This window comes from Chelonoidis abingdonii, chromosome 2, assembly GCF_003597395.2.
Source record: "Chelonoidis abingdonii isolate Lonesome George chromosome 2, CheloAbing_2.0, whole genome shotgun sequence".
Lineage (NCBI taxonomy): Eukaryota > Metazoa > Chordata > Testudines > Testudinidae > Chelonoidis > Chelonoidis abingdonii.
The window spans coordinates 63,357,288-63,372,894 of NC_133770.1; the positions used below are offsets into that span (position 1 = coordinate 63,357,288).

The 15,607-nt window shown below is 41.1% G+C and overlaps 2 protein-coding genes across 4 annotated transcripts in view; one reads left to right on the forward strand and one right to left on the reverse strand.

The window, feature by feature from the left end:
• DNAH11 (dynein axonemal heavy chain 11) overlaps window positions 1–1,274 on the forward strand; it is a 308,320-nt gene extending 307,046 nt beyond the window's left edge. For both annotated transcript variants that reach the window (XM_075062396.1, XM_032783410.2), the window contains one exon: window positions 955–1,274. In XM_075062396.1, the coding sequence (XP_074918497.1) occupies window positions 955–1,202 (248 nt within the window). In that variant the 3' untranslated portion in view covers window positions 1,203–1,274. The remainder of the gene's footprint in view (window positions 1–954) is intronic.
• Window positions 1,275–1,465: 191 nt separating this feature from the next.
• The window catches only part of CDCA7L (cell division cycle associated 7 like), a 26,466-nt gene continuing 12,324 nt past the window's right edge, over window positions 1,466–15,607 (reverse strand). The window contains exons 2-10 of one of the 2 annotated variants that reach the window (XR_012655217.1): window positions 12,665–12,799; window positions 11,740–12,093; window positions 8,902–8,976; window positions 7,664–7,852; window positions 5,586–5,717; window positions 4,383–4,532; window positions 2,856–2,992; window positions 1,813–2,407; window positions 1,466–1,677 (exon numbers count right to left, since the gene is read on the reverse strand). Coding sequence is in view for 1 of the 2 variants with exons in the window: in XM_032783395.2 (XP_032639286.1) it covers window positions 2,377–2,407; window positions 2,856–2,992; window positions 4,383–4,532; window positions 5,586–5,717; window positions 7,664–7,852; window positions 8,902–8,976; window positions 11,740–12,093; window positions 12,665–12,799 (1,203 nt within the window). In the remaining variant the exon portion in view is untranslated. Of the gene's footprint in view, window positions 2,408–2,855; window positions 2,993–4,382; window positions 4,533–5,585; window positions 5,718–7,663; window positions 7,853–8,901; window positions 8,977–11,739; window positions 12,094–12,664; window positions 12,800–15,607 lie in introns of both variants that reach the window. The other variant, XM_032783395.2, reaches the window with a different exon arrangement.

Here is a 15,607-nt window from a genome sequence, read left to right on the forward strand (position 1 = left end):
TACACCAAGCAGAATTCAGAAATGATGGGGGTGGTTTGCACATACAGAAAGTAAGCAACAATACTTAAGTGCTTTTTAGAGTGATGTAAATTTGAAATAGTGTGTCCTACCTCCCCTCTTGGGGCCTATTCCTGTGAGCTGCTGCATGACCTTCAACTCCCAGTCAAGTTAATTGAGGGCTCTTGCCAGCTTGCAGGATCTGGCCTATCAAGTGTGAACACCTGATACAACAGGTATTACCTTGATGAAGCTTGCTGAGCTCAACCCTAGTGTGGGGAACAGGGCTGACCTTTACTAAGCTACATCATGGTAAAAACTTACCTAGGGCTTTTCTCCACTGAGACTTTACAGCCCGCTGGCTTGCTGTAATCTCTTTGTAAGAACACACCTTTTTCTTTTGTCAGCCTTTCACTAGGTTTGTCTACACTGCAACAGAAGAGCCAGGGTCAGCAGGCTTGGAATGCAGGGCTAGTGTAGCCATTTGGGCTCAGGCTGGAGCTGCGGTTCTGAAGCCTGGAGAGAAGGGGAAGTTTTAGAGCCCAGGCTTCAGCCCAAGTGGCTACACTGCTGTGTTAAGCCCTGCAGCCTGAGCCCATGACCTGGAAATCACAGTTGGGTTTTTTATGGTTGTACCTTGAGTTACTCCATTTAGATCAACTAGAAGAGGGCTGGATTCTCTTCTCACGCTGAAGTATGTTGTATCACGTTTCCATAAGAATAGACCAGTCATTTAATCATGAAAGCTATTAGCATTCCACCCAGAACATTGCCAAGCTCAATATAGAGCTGTGTGATGAGATGCAGAGTGTGCAACTGCACCATGGCTCACAAATTACCTACAGTTTTGCCACATCTGCTCTATCCTCAGGAAAGGTATCTACTATTAAGCGCAGCATTGCAATGTACGAATGATTCAAGTTTCCATTTGAAACTGTGTGTCTGTTTTTGATACAGGAGCACGATGGGACATCCAGGCAGGGCTCATAGCTGAAGCCCGGCTTAAGGATCTGACTCCAGCAATGCCAGTCATCTTTGTAAGAGCTATTCCAATTGATCGACAGGAAACCAAACACATATATGAATGTCCAGTATATAAAACTAAAACCAGAGGGCCCACATATGTTTGGACCTTCAATCTGAAGAGCAAGGAGAAGTCAGCTAAGTGGGTACTTGCAGGAGTAGCCTTACTCTTGGCTGTTTAACAGTGAGCCAACAGTCACATGTGTTATCACACAGCCTGTAGTCAAAAGGAGATAAATGTTTTTCTCACATTCGGCTGTTGTGTAGTGGGGCAAGGTAAAGTGTACATCCTACTGTTGTACAACTCTTCCACACATGCCTGTCTCTCTAAACTAGATTTATACCTGTTAATGAACATTTTCCCTGAGAGGGGCAGGTTATGGAAAATTAAACTCTATATTCATGCTGAACTACCCGCCTCCCCCCCCATACACACACAAAATACTCCTCTATTGAAAATGCTTTATTATCTCTACACAGAGTAAAACATCCAATATTTGTCAAAATTTGTGTAAATCTGAGGCTGCAGTAACAGGGGTTTTTAAAAAGGTGTTTGTAAAGCCTGCCTTTAGCTAAGCAGACAGGTAGGAATTATTTAAGAATATCAACACTGTACAATTAAAAGGGTCAAGTATCACTCTGACTGCAGGTGCATCACTGCTGAACCCAGGGGCGGTGCTACCATTTAGGCAGCCAGGATTGAGGGGGCAGCTCCACCAGAGCCGTGGGATCAGCCCGGGGGGCGGCAAAATGGCCATGGGCCTAGGGCACGAGAAACCGTGGCACCGGTACTGGCTGAACCAACTACTTTTTAAAAATAAACTGCACAGACCAGAACTGAATTTCAATAAAGTTTTCAAAAGGACTCCCTTCTATCTTTGCAGGGGCAAAACTTACTTTTGCCCACAAACTGAGGCATGCAGTTACTTGATTTACTCATGCACAAAAAGGAAGGCTTTCAAAAACTTGGCTCTTTAATAGTTTGCTTAGGCCAAAAATTCTCACTCTCCTTCCCCCCCCCACTCATTAAATTTTTAGTGCTACACAATTCCTTTCACCACCTTTGGAGTTAAGCACCTACTTGGTTCTGTAGCCCTACTGAAAATTAACCACTGAAGTTTTAAAAGTGCTGTTCTGCTCTGTATACAGATGTCTATGCATAAAAAGAATATTCTGCATGTAAATTCCTCATACAAAGATTTCTCAAGAAATGTTTTAGTAAAGACCAATCAGTTAAAAAAATCCAAAGCTATATTCTACAATTCTATCTTGTATAAACATCATTGTAATCAAAAAATTTAAACCCTGAAGTAAAAAAAAACTTGTCTGCAGGTCAGGTAGCTGTGCTCAGCATCCTCAATTGTCTTCATTTAGTTGCTTTTGTAAACTAGAAAACAGATAGAAAAATGTTATACTTTTCAAAAGTATCAGATTCCCATAAACTAAAGCTTTGATATTAGATGGTCACAGCTCCACAGAAGCACACAAAAAATTGAGTCAAGAAACAAATCTAAGTCTAACTCTTATAATATGAAATACTGGTTCAGTTTCCAAATTGCCTTATTCATTTGCACAGTAAAGATGATTGTCAAGATTTAACATGAGGTCAAGAGGAGTTTTGCCATCAATTTCTGTGGGCCCAGACTGAAAGTCACAGTACCAATTTAGATGTTTTAGCAAGTTTCAATATTTTGTGATGGACTTTCTGGAGCTTTAGCGCAGACCAAAGTTATTTTTAAATGAAAACAACATTCTGAGAGCCTGATTAGAACTAAGGCAGCACATTTAAAAGTGTGGATTTCAATTCTAAAGCAGTTATGTAATCATCATCTTACCTTTCAAGATATTCTTTAACATTATCATAACCATAAAATTTTGCCAAGTGGATGAGCATTCCTGTGGCACAGCGGCCATCACGCTTGCGACAGTAACTGCAGTTACAGACACCACGACAAGGAGGGCAAATCCAATTCTGAATTACAGACAGGGAGAGAAAGGTATAGGGGTAGAGTTATCTACAGAGGTATTAGATGCAAACCTGTCTTCTCCAACCCCATTACCCACCTGAAATAAAAGAAAGTGCCACTTTTATGTAACAATACCTTATGCAGGGCAATATTGTATTTCATAAACAAATACTTTAGTGGATAATATTAATCAATCTTTTGATAAAAAAAGTTTGCAATATTGAACAAAAAAAAATACACATTCTTGGAATTTTTCAAAGCTCACACTCAACAAATTATAGTCATACTGATTTCCCTAGTGTTGTAACAGAATATAAAAAGCAGGACTCTTCTGTTCCAGCACCCTAGGATAAGGCGATAAAAAACCTCCATTATTAAGATTCAGGGTAACTATGGCTGAGTCATCTTGAAAGGTTGGTCCAATTAGCAGCTCCAAGCAGGATATAAAGAGAGGTGGAATGTCTCTGAGCCAGAGAACAAGGCAGAAAAGGTCCTCGGGCAGGACCCCCAGGCTAAGGTTTATGTTACCAGTGAAGCCAAATTCCAGGAAGCGGTGGGTTTGGATGCTAACTCAGAGGTTGTATGAAAGAGCCACATGCAACATTCAGTTAATATGAAAGGAAAAACATTTTTAATGTCCTTTTAAAAAAAAAATCATCATTTTTTAAAACAGGCTCAGAGCAAGGAGAGGAGGTCTGCTGCCTGTAACATGTTACTTCAGGAGCATTAGACAAAAACGAAGGTGGCCATTGCTCTGGGAGGCAGACCTAAGACCTTGTACAGCGTTGGGCTTTTTTGTTATTAGGCTCAGGGTTAAGTCCTGCTCTGTCATGCTGGAAGTGGGAACCAGGCGAGTGTCTCGAGGGGAGGGCAACAAAGAGGCAAGCTTGAAGAGGAAACTTAGGCTGAGTTTTATTCTGTTAAGTGTATATGAATTGCCAAGGCAGCCATACGCCATGAAAGGGGATGGATTTGGACATGACGGGTCTATGCACTCTGCTGATAGGACAGGGGCTCGAGGAAAGAAAAGGGACCCAAACCTAAATTCTTGAGGTTCTTTCCTTCCCAAGGTTTAAGTTTAGAATCTGAAACAAGTAGCTTGCATTGCAGACCAGAGCAGACCAGTGAAAGCATCAGGGAAGGAGGAAAAAAGCTACACAAGAACTTGGGAGAATCAGGTCCCTTTCATCCTCTCAACCTCATGAGTTTTCTTTCCCCCACCTGAGAGCAACTAAGAGCAGGCCGAAAGCCCTGCTCTCTCATCCCTCAGCAAGATAAATATCAATCACAACCACCCTACTCAGGCTTTTATGTGGCAGAATGTTTGAATTTCGTGTTATCCCAGAAAGCCGTGATGATTGTGAAGCTAACAAAGCCAAAGAACTGGATACTTACTGGATCCAGAAGTGCCGATTTCACATCTTCACCATATCGATTACGAAGACACGGCCCACAGAACTGTCCTCTCACACCCCCGCAGCCTTGATTACGACAGATTGTCTTAGTGTCGATTGTCTTCTGCCGACACTGGTGGCACGTACTGCCCTAAAGTTGGAAAGGAGGGGGAGAGAGACACGTAAAAATTTAGCATTTCACATCATGTTGAACTTCTTGACTCCAGGTGCTGGAATTCTCTAACACAGCTCTCAGCTGGAGGTGGAAAACACTAAAATTTCTCCTTGGGAACCAGAGGCAACTAGATTAATAAAACATTAGGAAAAAACACAACTTCCACCACCATGATCATTTCTACAGTGCTCAAAAGTACGCTAGGTATTTTACAAAACAAAGAGATGGTCCCTGTCCTGAAGGCTTAGGAATCTAATGTGCTACATGAGCCCTAAGTTATATTTCTGGTTCCACTCCACTCATGGCAAATGCTAGGAACCCCCAGAGTCACTCAGCAGTTCAATATCCACCATTCTGAAATTCCAGGGTATTAGATAATCTTCATGCAGTAATCCCTGTGACAGCATCAAACCCCAAAACAGAGGGGCTCATGTTCATTTTAAATCTGTGCACAGATAAGGTGGCAAAGTCGGTGTTTTTAAGAGTAACTCTGCTTATGCAACAACATGCCACAGACATGTATTAATGTCCTTTTGAATAACCACGTCTCTTCCAGGTTTCAGCACTCCTCTCGCATGATAGCACTTCAGAGTAATTTATGGCAAGGGAAACAGAGGAACACAAATGGGATGTGGAGCAATTTGCTTCTAGATCACTGGCTTATACTGCACCCAGATCATTCATGGCTATGTTCACTTCCATCTAATAGGCCTTTGGTGGAAGTTAATTAGTGGTCTCAATATAGTTCCCGCGCAACAGGTAAATAGCAGAACATGGCCACAACTGGCACCTGTTTGCAGACAGCAAGAGATGGCTAAGCACAGACAATGCACTACCTTCTCCAGTATCCTCTGAAGCAAGGGAGAGAAGCTTCCTTGCTGTTCTTGCACAGTAGATAAACACAGCACTGTAGTCTCCAGGGCTCTTATTCTGGCACTTCAGTGAGCATTAAATTCACTTCATGAAATGAAGTAGTTTCATCTTATGCCCCTCGCTCTAAGCAATCAAAAGGAAAAAGCAGGCACCTACCAGGACTTTATCATAGATTTTATCTTTAACTGTAATTGCTATATTCTCCAAGTCCTCATCAGTAATATCTTCAACAGGACGGTAAGATGAGTATTTAGATGATCTCCTTCTCTTGCGCACTCCACAGTCACCCTACAAAACAAACTATCTCATCATCTTTTGTCTTATTATGGGTGAAGTGCTTTTACCTTTAGATCAAATATGCTCTGACTATAAGAACAGAACATATAGCTAGGGTTTGTGGTCACCTCCAACTCCCTATCCTTCCTACCAACCCAATCATTATTGCTCTCATCAGCTCTAGCGCCTCCTCATTCCCCGACCCCTTCAAACACCCTCAAAAATCCCTGTCCTACCACCACATCTCTCTCTTCCTCCCAGGAAATCTGCCTCCTTCATACATCTGGTATCTTTCTCCAACAAACTCTTCCCCTTTTTTCCTCCAATGACAATCAACCAGACTATCTATCCACTTCCTCCTCCACAGAAAAAGATCACTACCATCCACCTTTTTATCTCTTTCCCCTCCATCTTCAGCACCTACTGAAACCTCCACAGCTACGCTCACAGCAGCCTCCCTTTCTCCCCTTCCTGACTCATCCTCAAGAAAGGTGGTGCCACGTCCAGCACCCTCCGCCTTATCCAGTTCACCCCTTCATTTTCTTTGAGCAATGCGCCTGATCAGACTCTACACTCCCTCTCCATGTAACTTATCTGCCAGCCACCAACTCCTCCGCAACCATCCTTCTCTTCACTTTGATACACCAAGCTCTCCTTCTGCTTCTCCTTCCACCCCCATCCTCCAGAGGTTTCAACTTTCACACTGATGTCCCATCTGACCCCTTAGCCTTTGCTCTCATCTCGTTTGTCCTTCAACATCCGATCAGCTCTCCAAAATGGCCGCTCTCTCAACTTCGTCTTAGCTCAGCACTATTCCCTCTCTGATTTTCCAGTAACCGAGTTCCCTCTACAACCAGCACCTCTATTCCAACTTTGTCCACCTTTTCACACTATGACCTCCCAATCTATGACTACTCTGCTTCTCTGAGCCCTCTCCTGATTTTCCCCTCCCTCTCTTGTTGTTTAATAAAATTGACTCTACTTTCTCCTCCAACACTGATTCTTTTGCAACTCTCCCCAACTGAAGTCCACCCCAACAAATCTCAATCCTGGCTGACCCCCAACATTCTATTTCTGCATGCCTGATCTACTGAATGCCTCTTGAGAGCCTCATGGCCATCCACCTGATAATTCATTCTCTCCTCATTCCCTTCTGCCACATCCCTCACCTATGTGTTAATTTTCCATCTCTGTCGTTGCCATTAATATTTATGTTGTGATAGCGCACAAAAGGACCCAAGCAGGATTACAGTCCTATTGTGGTTCAGCATGGCACACAGACATAACAAAAGATAATCGTTACCACAGAAAGTTTACCATTTAATAGCAGACCAGGACCCATGACTATGACTGACAACAGGAGGGATGGAGTAGGAGGACAAATGTAACAAAAATGAAAATCACATGGCTCCAAAAATATTTTGTTCCTTATTCGTAAATTCTGAATTCTTTCTAAAGTCCTCCTCCATCCTCCCCTCTCTCCACACAGGTTCTTACCAATTCTTAAATTGAAGTTCAACAAGCTCAGCCTTGATTTCTGCTCCCTTCAAACACTCTCCCTACTCCTCTGCTGTCACCAAGAGTGAAGCTGTTCACCTCTCCTCCCATTCCCTCCCACCTCCTTATCACTCCACTCCATAGCCTGCCTCCGGCCTAGCACACTGTGGGCACTACTGGATTTCAAATACTAAATAATACAAATATTAATCTGATACATAATCATAATTCGATACACATTCAAATGGGATGGGTTACATACTGAAATAGCTTGGGTGACTAGGGAAGGGGGAGGGTCCAGAATCCTTTTTATTCCTGCTTCTAATTCCAGCACCAAGGTTCTAAATGCTAGTTGGCTTTCTGCTACATTTGTCCCCACTCTGTATGCTGGCCAGCTCAAAGTAGCATGAGTGACATCTCCAAAAGACAAAGGTTAGTAAACAAACTAAACTGGCAAATACCCCACTGAGTCTCCTCTTTATTAGGAGATTTTGTTGTCTGTAATTATGAAAGTGTTCTGCAAATTTAGCCGCAGACACAGTGAAGTTTTCCAAGGCAAATTTCTCTGGTGGACGAGCATTTCTGGTTGGGTTTGTACGACGCTCTGTCTGGCCTTCAGAAAATGTTCTCCTTGGGGTTTTCTTCTGTTTCTAGAGGAGGAAAACAACACACGTTTCTATTAGAATTGTCTCATCTGTTGTGTGTTTGGGATGAGAAACTACCAGAGATTATATGGGCATGGGACTACCAGACCTACGCCTCGAGATGGGGAACTTGCTACAATACTCTAATTGTTACTTTAAAAAGAAATGAAAAAGTGAACATATACATACAAGATGATCATATACGTAACAAGTGGGGAATATTGCCATAAGGATAGGGGCATTCTAACACTCTATCCCCAAGGTTCTTTCCAGAATAAAAATACTGAATATATATTACTGGAATCCAGAGATTTATTTAAAGTAGGTTTAATACATCACAATAAATATTTGAAGTACAGCCAGCAAGGAGCCAGCCTCTCACATATTTTATAATATGGGTCACAAATGACTTAATTATCAGGGCAACATTTTACAAGGACTTCCCAAAGTCAGGAACATGGATGTGCAACCCTCCTGGAGTATGTGTGGACTTGGAATACTTGATAAGTTAACATTAGCCCACAGTAACCACAGAGAATTAGGGATTTCTATGCTGGTAGCCAAAAAAGAGATGCTCTAGAGATAGAACACAGAAACATCCTGAGCTTTCCCATCACAGTTCTAATGGAAACATGGACTTTTAACAGAAAGGAAAATTAGCAAAAAACAGATACGATCTGAAAACAAACAGTAGTTTCTTCACTCTCTTTAGCTTTCCAGCTACAAGATCCTATTTGCCGTCCAACCATCATTCTCAAATGCATTTGTCTAGTGTCTCATGAGCCTCTCTGAGTCTAAGTTAATGGGGCAGTGCCTAATTTTAGGTCTGTTTTTTTTGTTTTTTTTTTAAATATACATTGCATAATTTGAGCTGTTTCTTTACCTGTATATCTTGGTAGCCTACCCTGCCTTTTTACATAATATATAACTAATATCAAGTCAATACAAATAAAATTACAAAAAAAAAAAAAAAAGGATAAAAATATTCATCAGAAGATACATTTCATTCGTTCAGCAACAATATATATTATATTTAACCAAATACTGAAACTTACAGAAGGAGTTGAGGTGGCTGTTTTCACTGGAAACAGTTCAGGTATAGAATTCAGTTCTGCTAACAACTGGGCAAGCTGAAATTAATAAAAAATACCTTATTGAAGTCTCACTGCAAACTTGCAAATATTTAACCTACTCAGTCCTTACCATGCTCTGTTGTCACACACATTCTGAGTTATTTCAAATACAATAAATCCCAGTGTAAGTAACCACTCTTTAAAACACTTCATTTAAACCTCTACCCCAAACGTTCAAAACTCTACAGCTTGTTTTAGCACCATGACTCCCATTGATTTATACAGAAGTCGTGCAGCTAAAAATCACATCCAACACTGTCAAATGTGGCTCTAAAGAAGTGTGTTATACCGAGGTTACAGTATCCATGACCAATAATGACTGAAATTTGCAGTTAACATTGGAAAGCTAATCCCTTGACAACAAAAGTGGACGTAACTGCATCAAGGGGATTATAAGAGGTTTCTTGTGGACTATCTTGGCACATACTTTCCTAATACAAAATTGCTAACACACTAAGTTATTTTGACAGTGCGGGCTTCGGCTATGTACACACTACAGCTTATTTTTCGGTATAAGTTATGTCACCCAGGGGTGTAAATAAACCAGATCCCTCAGCAGTGTAAATTACACTGACCTAAGTGCCAATGTCAACAGTCCTACGTCAGCAGGAGAGCTCCTCCCACTGATATTATTACACCAGCAAGCAGCAGTAGCTAAGTCAATGGGAGATCTGTTTCCCGTTGGTGCAGAGTGGCTGCAAGCTCTGTCGTGTAGCCATAGACTCAGTGACTTTTGTTGGCTGGCCAGAATTTTCTCCTAGTCATTCTTTATCAGAACCCAGTGAAAACAGTCAGAAGCTTCCCTTATCCAATAGCCCAGCCTGAGCTCTCTATTAGCGAGGCCACACTGCCACATTCCACACAGCAGATTGGAGCCAGCCGATAGTAATCAGGCTTTTTGTGTGTACGAGTATAAACACACCCCTTTGCAAAACAATGTACTGTTGGTCAGTATCCCCCCCACACGGCAAGTGTGATGTCACTAGCACAGTGCACCCTAAGCAAAGCAGCAGTAATACTCTGTTGTACATGTACTATACGAGAGACCCTGGGCCTGTCTTCTCTATATCATCTTGGCTGGCCATTTTGAAATACTATTGACTTACTCTGAAGGGACTCTCACTCTGGGCTTCAACAGCTGCTGGCTTTAGGTAGCTTCATAAGAGGGGAAGACCTTAAACGGGGAAAATGGTGGTGATTCTTGACTACCAAACATCTGAGACAACCATGGCAGAACGGCATGTGGCATGAGGAGGCCACAAAGAGTGCATGACATTTCTCAGTGATGACCTAATATGTTTTTAATTATTATCTAACAGCTGTCACATTTAACACCCTCATTAGTGATCTGGATGAGAATAAAGATGTTAATGAAATTCACACAGATACTGAACTGGGAGTAGCTGTAAATACCAGTGAGGACAGCACAATTATACAGAGGAATCTAGATAAATTAGAAACAAGAGAAAGGCCTGTCTACATTTACCAGGGGGTTGATGCGCAGCAATCGATGCATCAGTGGTCGATTTAGCAGGTCTAGTGAAGACCCACTAAACTGATTGGCGATCACTCTCCTGTTAACTCCTGTACTCCACCAGAATGAGAATCGCAAAGGGAGTCGATGGGAGAGTGTCTCTAGTCGACATCACGGAGCGTGGGCCTCATGGTAAGTAGATTTAAGTACGTCGACTTCAACTATGTTATTCACGTAGCTGAAGTTGCATAAATTTGATCAATCTCCCCCCATAGTGTAGACAAGGCTTAAGAAACTATAAAATGAGCTTTTACTTGGAAAGATACAAGCCAGTAGCCCTGGGGTAAAATAATCAAATATTCATGCCCAATGGGAAGCAGAAACATGAGAAGCAGTAAAGCTGAAAGGGTAACAGGGAACCCAAATGAGGTATGGGTTTGTATCACAATATCGCAGCAGGAAAGGCCAATGGGACTTTGGGTTGCATACCCAAAGGCATCATGACAAAGAGCAAGAAGGTAATAGTATCCCTCACACACAGTACATTAGCGTAAGAGGAAAGTTAACTCTAAACTACACTTCTCAAACAAGTGAACATACACTTAGAGATGCAAAAGTCTTGATTGCTTTATCTTATTTTTCCATTTAGTAAACTGCAATAGGTTTCTCAGCCAGTGTAAATTAGCAACTCTGTTGTATAATGGCACAATAGATCATTTAAAGTTAATGGATGGCAATGCTTTTTGATAGGATTAGTTATAAGGTGCATCTTCACTACAGAGATAACCTCGACTTTTAGTCAGTTGTTGCCCCCTAATCCTGCTCCGTCCATATATAAAAGCCTCTGCCCTGAGTTTTGTGGTACTTTCAACCCAAGCTAGCCGGCAAGGCTCAGGGTATATAGGCTAGAACTCAGGTGAGGCTTTCACTCAGGCAGGTAACCCACACACTTTGTAGTAAGAACACAAACTAAACCACTCCAATGCCTTCCCACAATTCTCCCAGTGAGCCCAGGACAGACAAGTACTCCCACAATTCACTGGGAGTAGCTCAGTTTACTGTAGCACAAAGAACCATGGGATATCCTCCCAAAAGGCCTAGTGACACACATATAAAAGAGTGCAGCACCACTATGGACACAGTAACTCAAGTGTGGCTTTGCAGTGTGGCTGCTCACAACCAGGCAGAGCTAACCTGAATGCTTAGACTTGGATGCCAATCACCTAGTAACTCTGTAGTGAAGACATGCCATTAGTGAGTACTGGCTTTTGTCTCCTTTGTCTTACCATGGCTTTATTTTCTTTGATGTTTATTGCTCTTTTAAGCAGGGCACTGGAGCTTTCTTCACGAGTCTCTTTGACATCTTCCTCAGACTCTGAGGCAGACCCCTCTAGTTTCTTCCATCGCTTGCTGCTTCTCTCTCTTGTGAGAGCTTTAGGGGGTTTATTGTCTTGCAAGTGTAGCTTGGAAAAAGTTGGTTCAGGCACCTTCTTCTTGGCAGACTTTCTTGTGGGGAACTGAAATGCCACACGAAGACCAAAGCTGCTTCTCTTGGGGGAAGCCTTTTCTTCCTCCTCCTCCTCACTACCCAGTAAAGAGAAATTATTGTTCTCTCCATCACTCAAATCTGACTCCACTGGCTGAAAGCAGAGATAATGTTATAATGACAGCTATCACATGGGAACAGGCCACTTTTTATCCTCATTATTAGCACAGACTATTACTAAGTGTCAGAATCTGAAAAACTGGAAACTTCATCTTGTGTTTAGCTAAACCAACAATTCAAAAAAAAAAAAAAAACTGTTCACAGTGGGTGCAGTTCTGCCCTTTGCAGAGACCAGTGCAATGCCCATTAATTATGTAAGGATGTGGGATTAAGTAACGCATAGATTTTGTGCTGGACCTCTGCACAAGAGTGAATTTCATCCGCTGTGAACAGTAACCAATCCTCTTTCCCTTAAGCAGATGGTACTTCATTACATGCACTAGTAGATATTTTCCATCTCTGGCTTTTATGATATTAAATATTAAGGAAAATTTGTCTTTTATTAATGTAATATAACATTTATCTTCAGCACAAACATTTGACATCATTAAATAAAATAAATTTCGGCCAGCTGTATGAAAACAAGAGGATTACACAAAGAAAGAAGAAAGGGGCTGGAGAAGTCTGTATTGCGTGTCTGAACACAATGAAAATGCTAACTTTACCATCATTCCATTCGCATTGTTTACATCCAGGTCACTTGGAGCAAAGCCTTCAAACACTTCACTTTCTGAATCAGTGTCTTCAGTGAAAATTCTCCTCAGTTCCTCAGTCAGGTACTTGGATTGAAATCGAACATCCTGTTGAGCAAGCATACGAAAATCATAACAGGAGAACACAGTTTGCTATACAAAGAGCATTCATGTAACTTTTCCAATCCAAATCAGAAAATGCTTAATGTTAAGGAGTTACTGAGCAGACGGTATGTTCCTGTGAAAACGTTAAATGCAAAACCTGTCACAAGAAAAAGACACACTGGATTTCAGCCCTATTAGTTATTTCAAATGAAAATAGATACTCTCCCGTTTGGCTATTTTTTTAAAAGGTGACCTGTAGAGGATTTTTTTAAATTGAGTGTGTGTCTTTTTTGCTTCATTATGGTGCATAAAGCAGACCTGAGAAGGATTTGCTTTTTTAAAAAAAAATGAATAGATTTTTTTTTCTCACCGTCAGAAATATCGACTCTGGTCTTCTCTGGGTTCACTGGTATTGCAAGGTCTCAGAAGATGTATATTGTTACCTTTCACACTTTGGTGGAAGAGGGAGCTTAATCAGCAAAGGTTCCCTCTCTCCAAAAAGTCAGTTCATCACTGAAGTTAAGTAAGTGAAAACAAAATTGAAAAGTTTTAAACAAACTAACTAAAAATCCCTTTTGCTCAACTTCTACTCTCTTTCTTTGCTCTTGCAGTATCATTTTAACAACTCTCCAGTCATCACAGGGTTTTCCAAGCTAGACAGAAAGCAAATTTTTAATGTTAAAAACTAATGGAAAGAAAAATATTTTCCACAAAAAAAAGTAAATACATGAATAAATAAATAAATAAAAAACAAATGCCTTTTGGGTCTTGCTTCCATATCATCTACTTAAAAAAGGGCTGAAGTCCATTTTTCCCCTTTGCACACCATCTTTACAATGGGTTTACTATACATATAACAAAAAAGCAATAATATACGTTCTATGATGAGGAAGGGAGATTTTAAACGAAACAATATAGAAAAGCTTCAGAGCATCTGTCAACATGTCATTATTGCTATCTTGAAAAACAGGACTAACTCAGGGCAGGGGATGTACACACAATCGCACCGCACCTGCCTTTTGAAACAGCATCCTTCACTTGAGACAGTTTACTTCTCCAGTTTTCCTTGGATGTTTTTAACTCCCACACAAGATACAGAAATGACCTCTCATACAACTGCACTTGGCTAAATATCTTTATTCTCTCCTTTAATTCCCTCCCATCCCCAACGTTAATTATATACTTCTTTATGTTGAGAAAATATCTGGTGAAAAATAGATATAACAGATGAGTGGAAAAACTTGCAGGGGAATAGAGGAAAAATCATTGCATATACTGTTTCTTCACACTTAAAACATCTCCTACAAATTATTATGGGTAATTGGAGTGAGTTTTCTCCGAGCAAAATTACTTTGTTCTTTTGTTGACAGCGGCAGTGCAGCTGCTTGAGAAAGGAGCAAACACAAAAGGAAAGTAACTTTAAGAGAAACTGTATTTCTCTTTGAGAAGAACTGAAGTTTGTGTTCACTCTGTACTTGCATAAGACTTTGCAGCGCTGGCTAGAAAGACTGTCAGTCAATTTGTCAGCTCTGTTACAGTGACTGAAAAATCGGGAACGAGGACCAATGATGTGCAAGAACAGTAAAGTGTGGCATTTCCTATACAGAGGTGTCCTTAACAGTAATTTTACTACATAGGAAGCAAACAAGCAAGGAGGAACGAGTGCAACTAGGCTATGTCTACACTACACAGGCTACAGCAGCAGGCCTGCAGCCATGCAGTTATACCGTAGTAGTGCTGTAACATAGGTGCTTTCTACATTGGCAGAAGGGATTTTTCGTCTATGTAGTTAAAACACCTCTTCAAGAGGTGGTAGCTAGATTAATAGACAAATTCTTCCATGGACCTAGTTGCACCTATACTGGAGGTTAGGTTGCCTAACTACGGTGCTCATGGAGCGAAATATTTCACAGCCCTGAGCAACACAGCTAGGGCTTAAAGCTAATGTTTAAGTGACACAAATGAGATTACAGGAGAGACTTTCAGGAAACTCTGCAAGGGAAGAGACATACAAAACTCTATACTGATAACAGCATTTGTTATCTAACTCCCTGTGAACTATTAAGGCACAAATATGACCCTATTTATACTGATCACCCCAACTTCTTTGCCCTTTCCTGCCCAATTCCACCCTGTAGAGCTTTTGTTCCCTTCCCACCCTTTTGCTCTTTATAGGATAATTCTTCCCTAGGGAAATCTCCAATTTACCTCTCATCCATAACATCCCAGTACTGTTGCTTCTTCCCGTTCAATATAATTAAAATCTGCTCTTTCATAATTAACATCACCACTGAAACCTTTGTCTAAGCATGAGTCATCTTTGTGATTACTCTGTCTCTTTTGCTCACATCTTCCCCCTGCAGTCTATCCAAAACACCACAAACGCCAACTTCTTCCTTGCAGCGTGCTATGCCACCCCTTTCTTGAATCTCTTTGCTAGCTTTGCCCCTTATCATTAAAAACCAGATGTTAAGTTCATCGCGGTCAAGCCTAGTAAACTTCACTTTCAGTTTCTCTTCTTTGCTCCCTGCTCTTCCCAGTGTCCTCCTCCTCACACTTTCCACCTCCAGGACTTCCAGCTGTCAACTCAAAGAGTGACTGAGACGTTGCTCTCTATATGATTTTATGAAAATATGCTAATGAGTTTGAATATAACGTAACTGGAATATGCTTCATACAAAAAGGTCTCTTGTAAGGTATCGTTACAAAGCTTATAATCTACTGAGTGTGATCATCCTATTTGTATAAATGTACCACTCTTGTATCTGAAACTAGAAATATGAAATATAACTCTGAGGGCCTATTGTAATT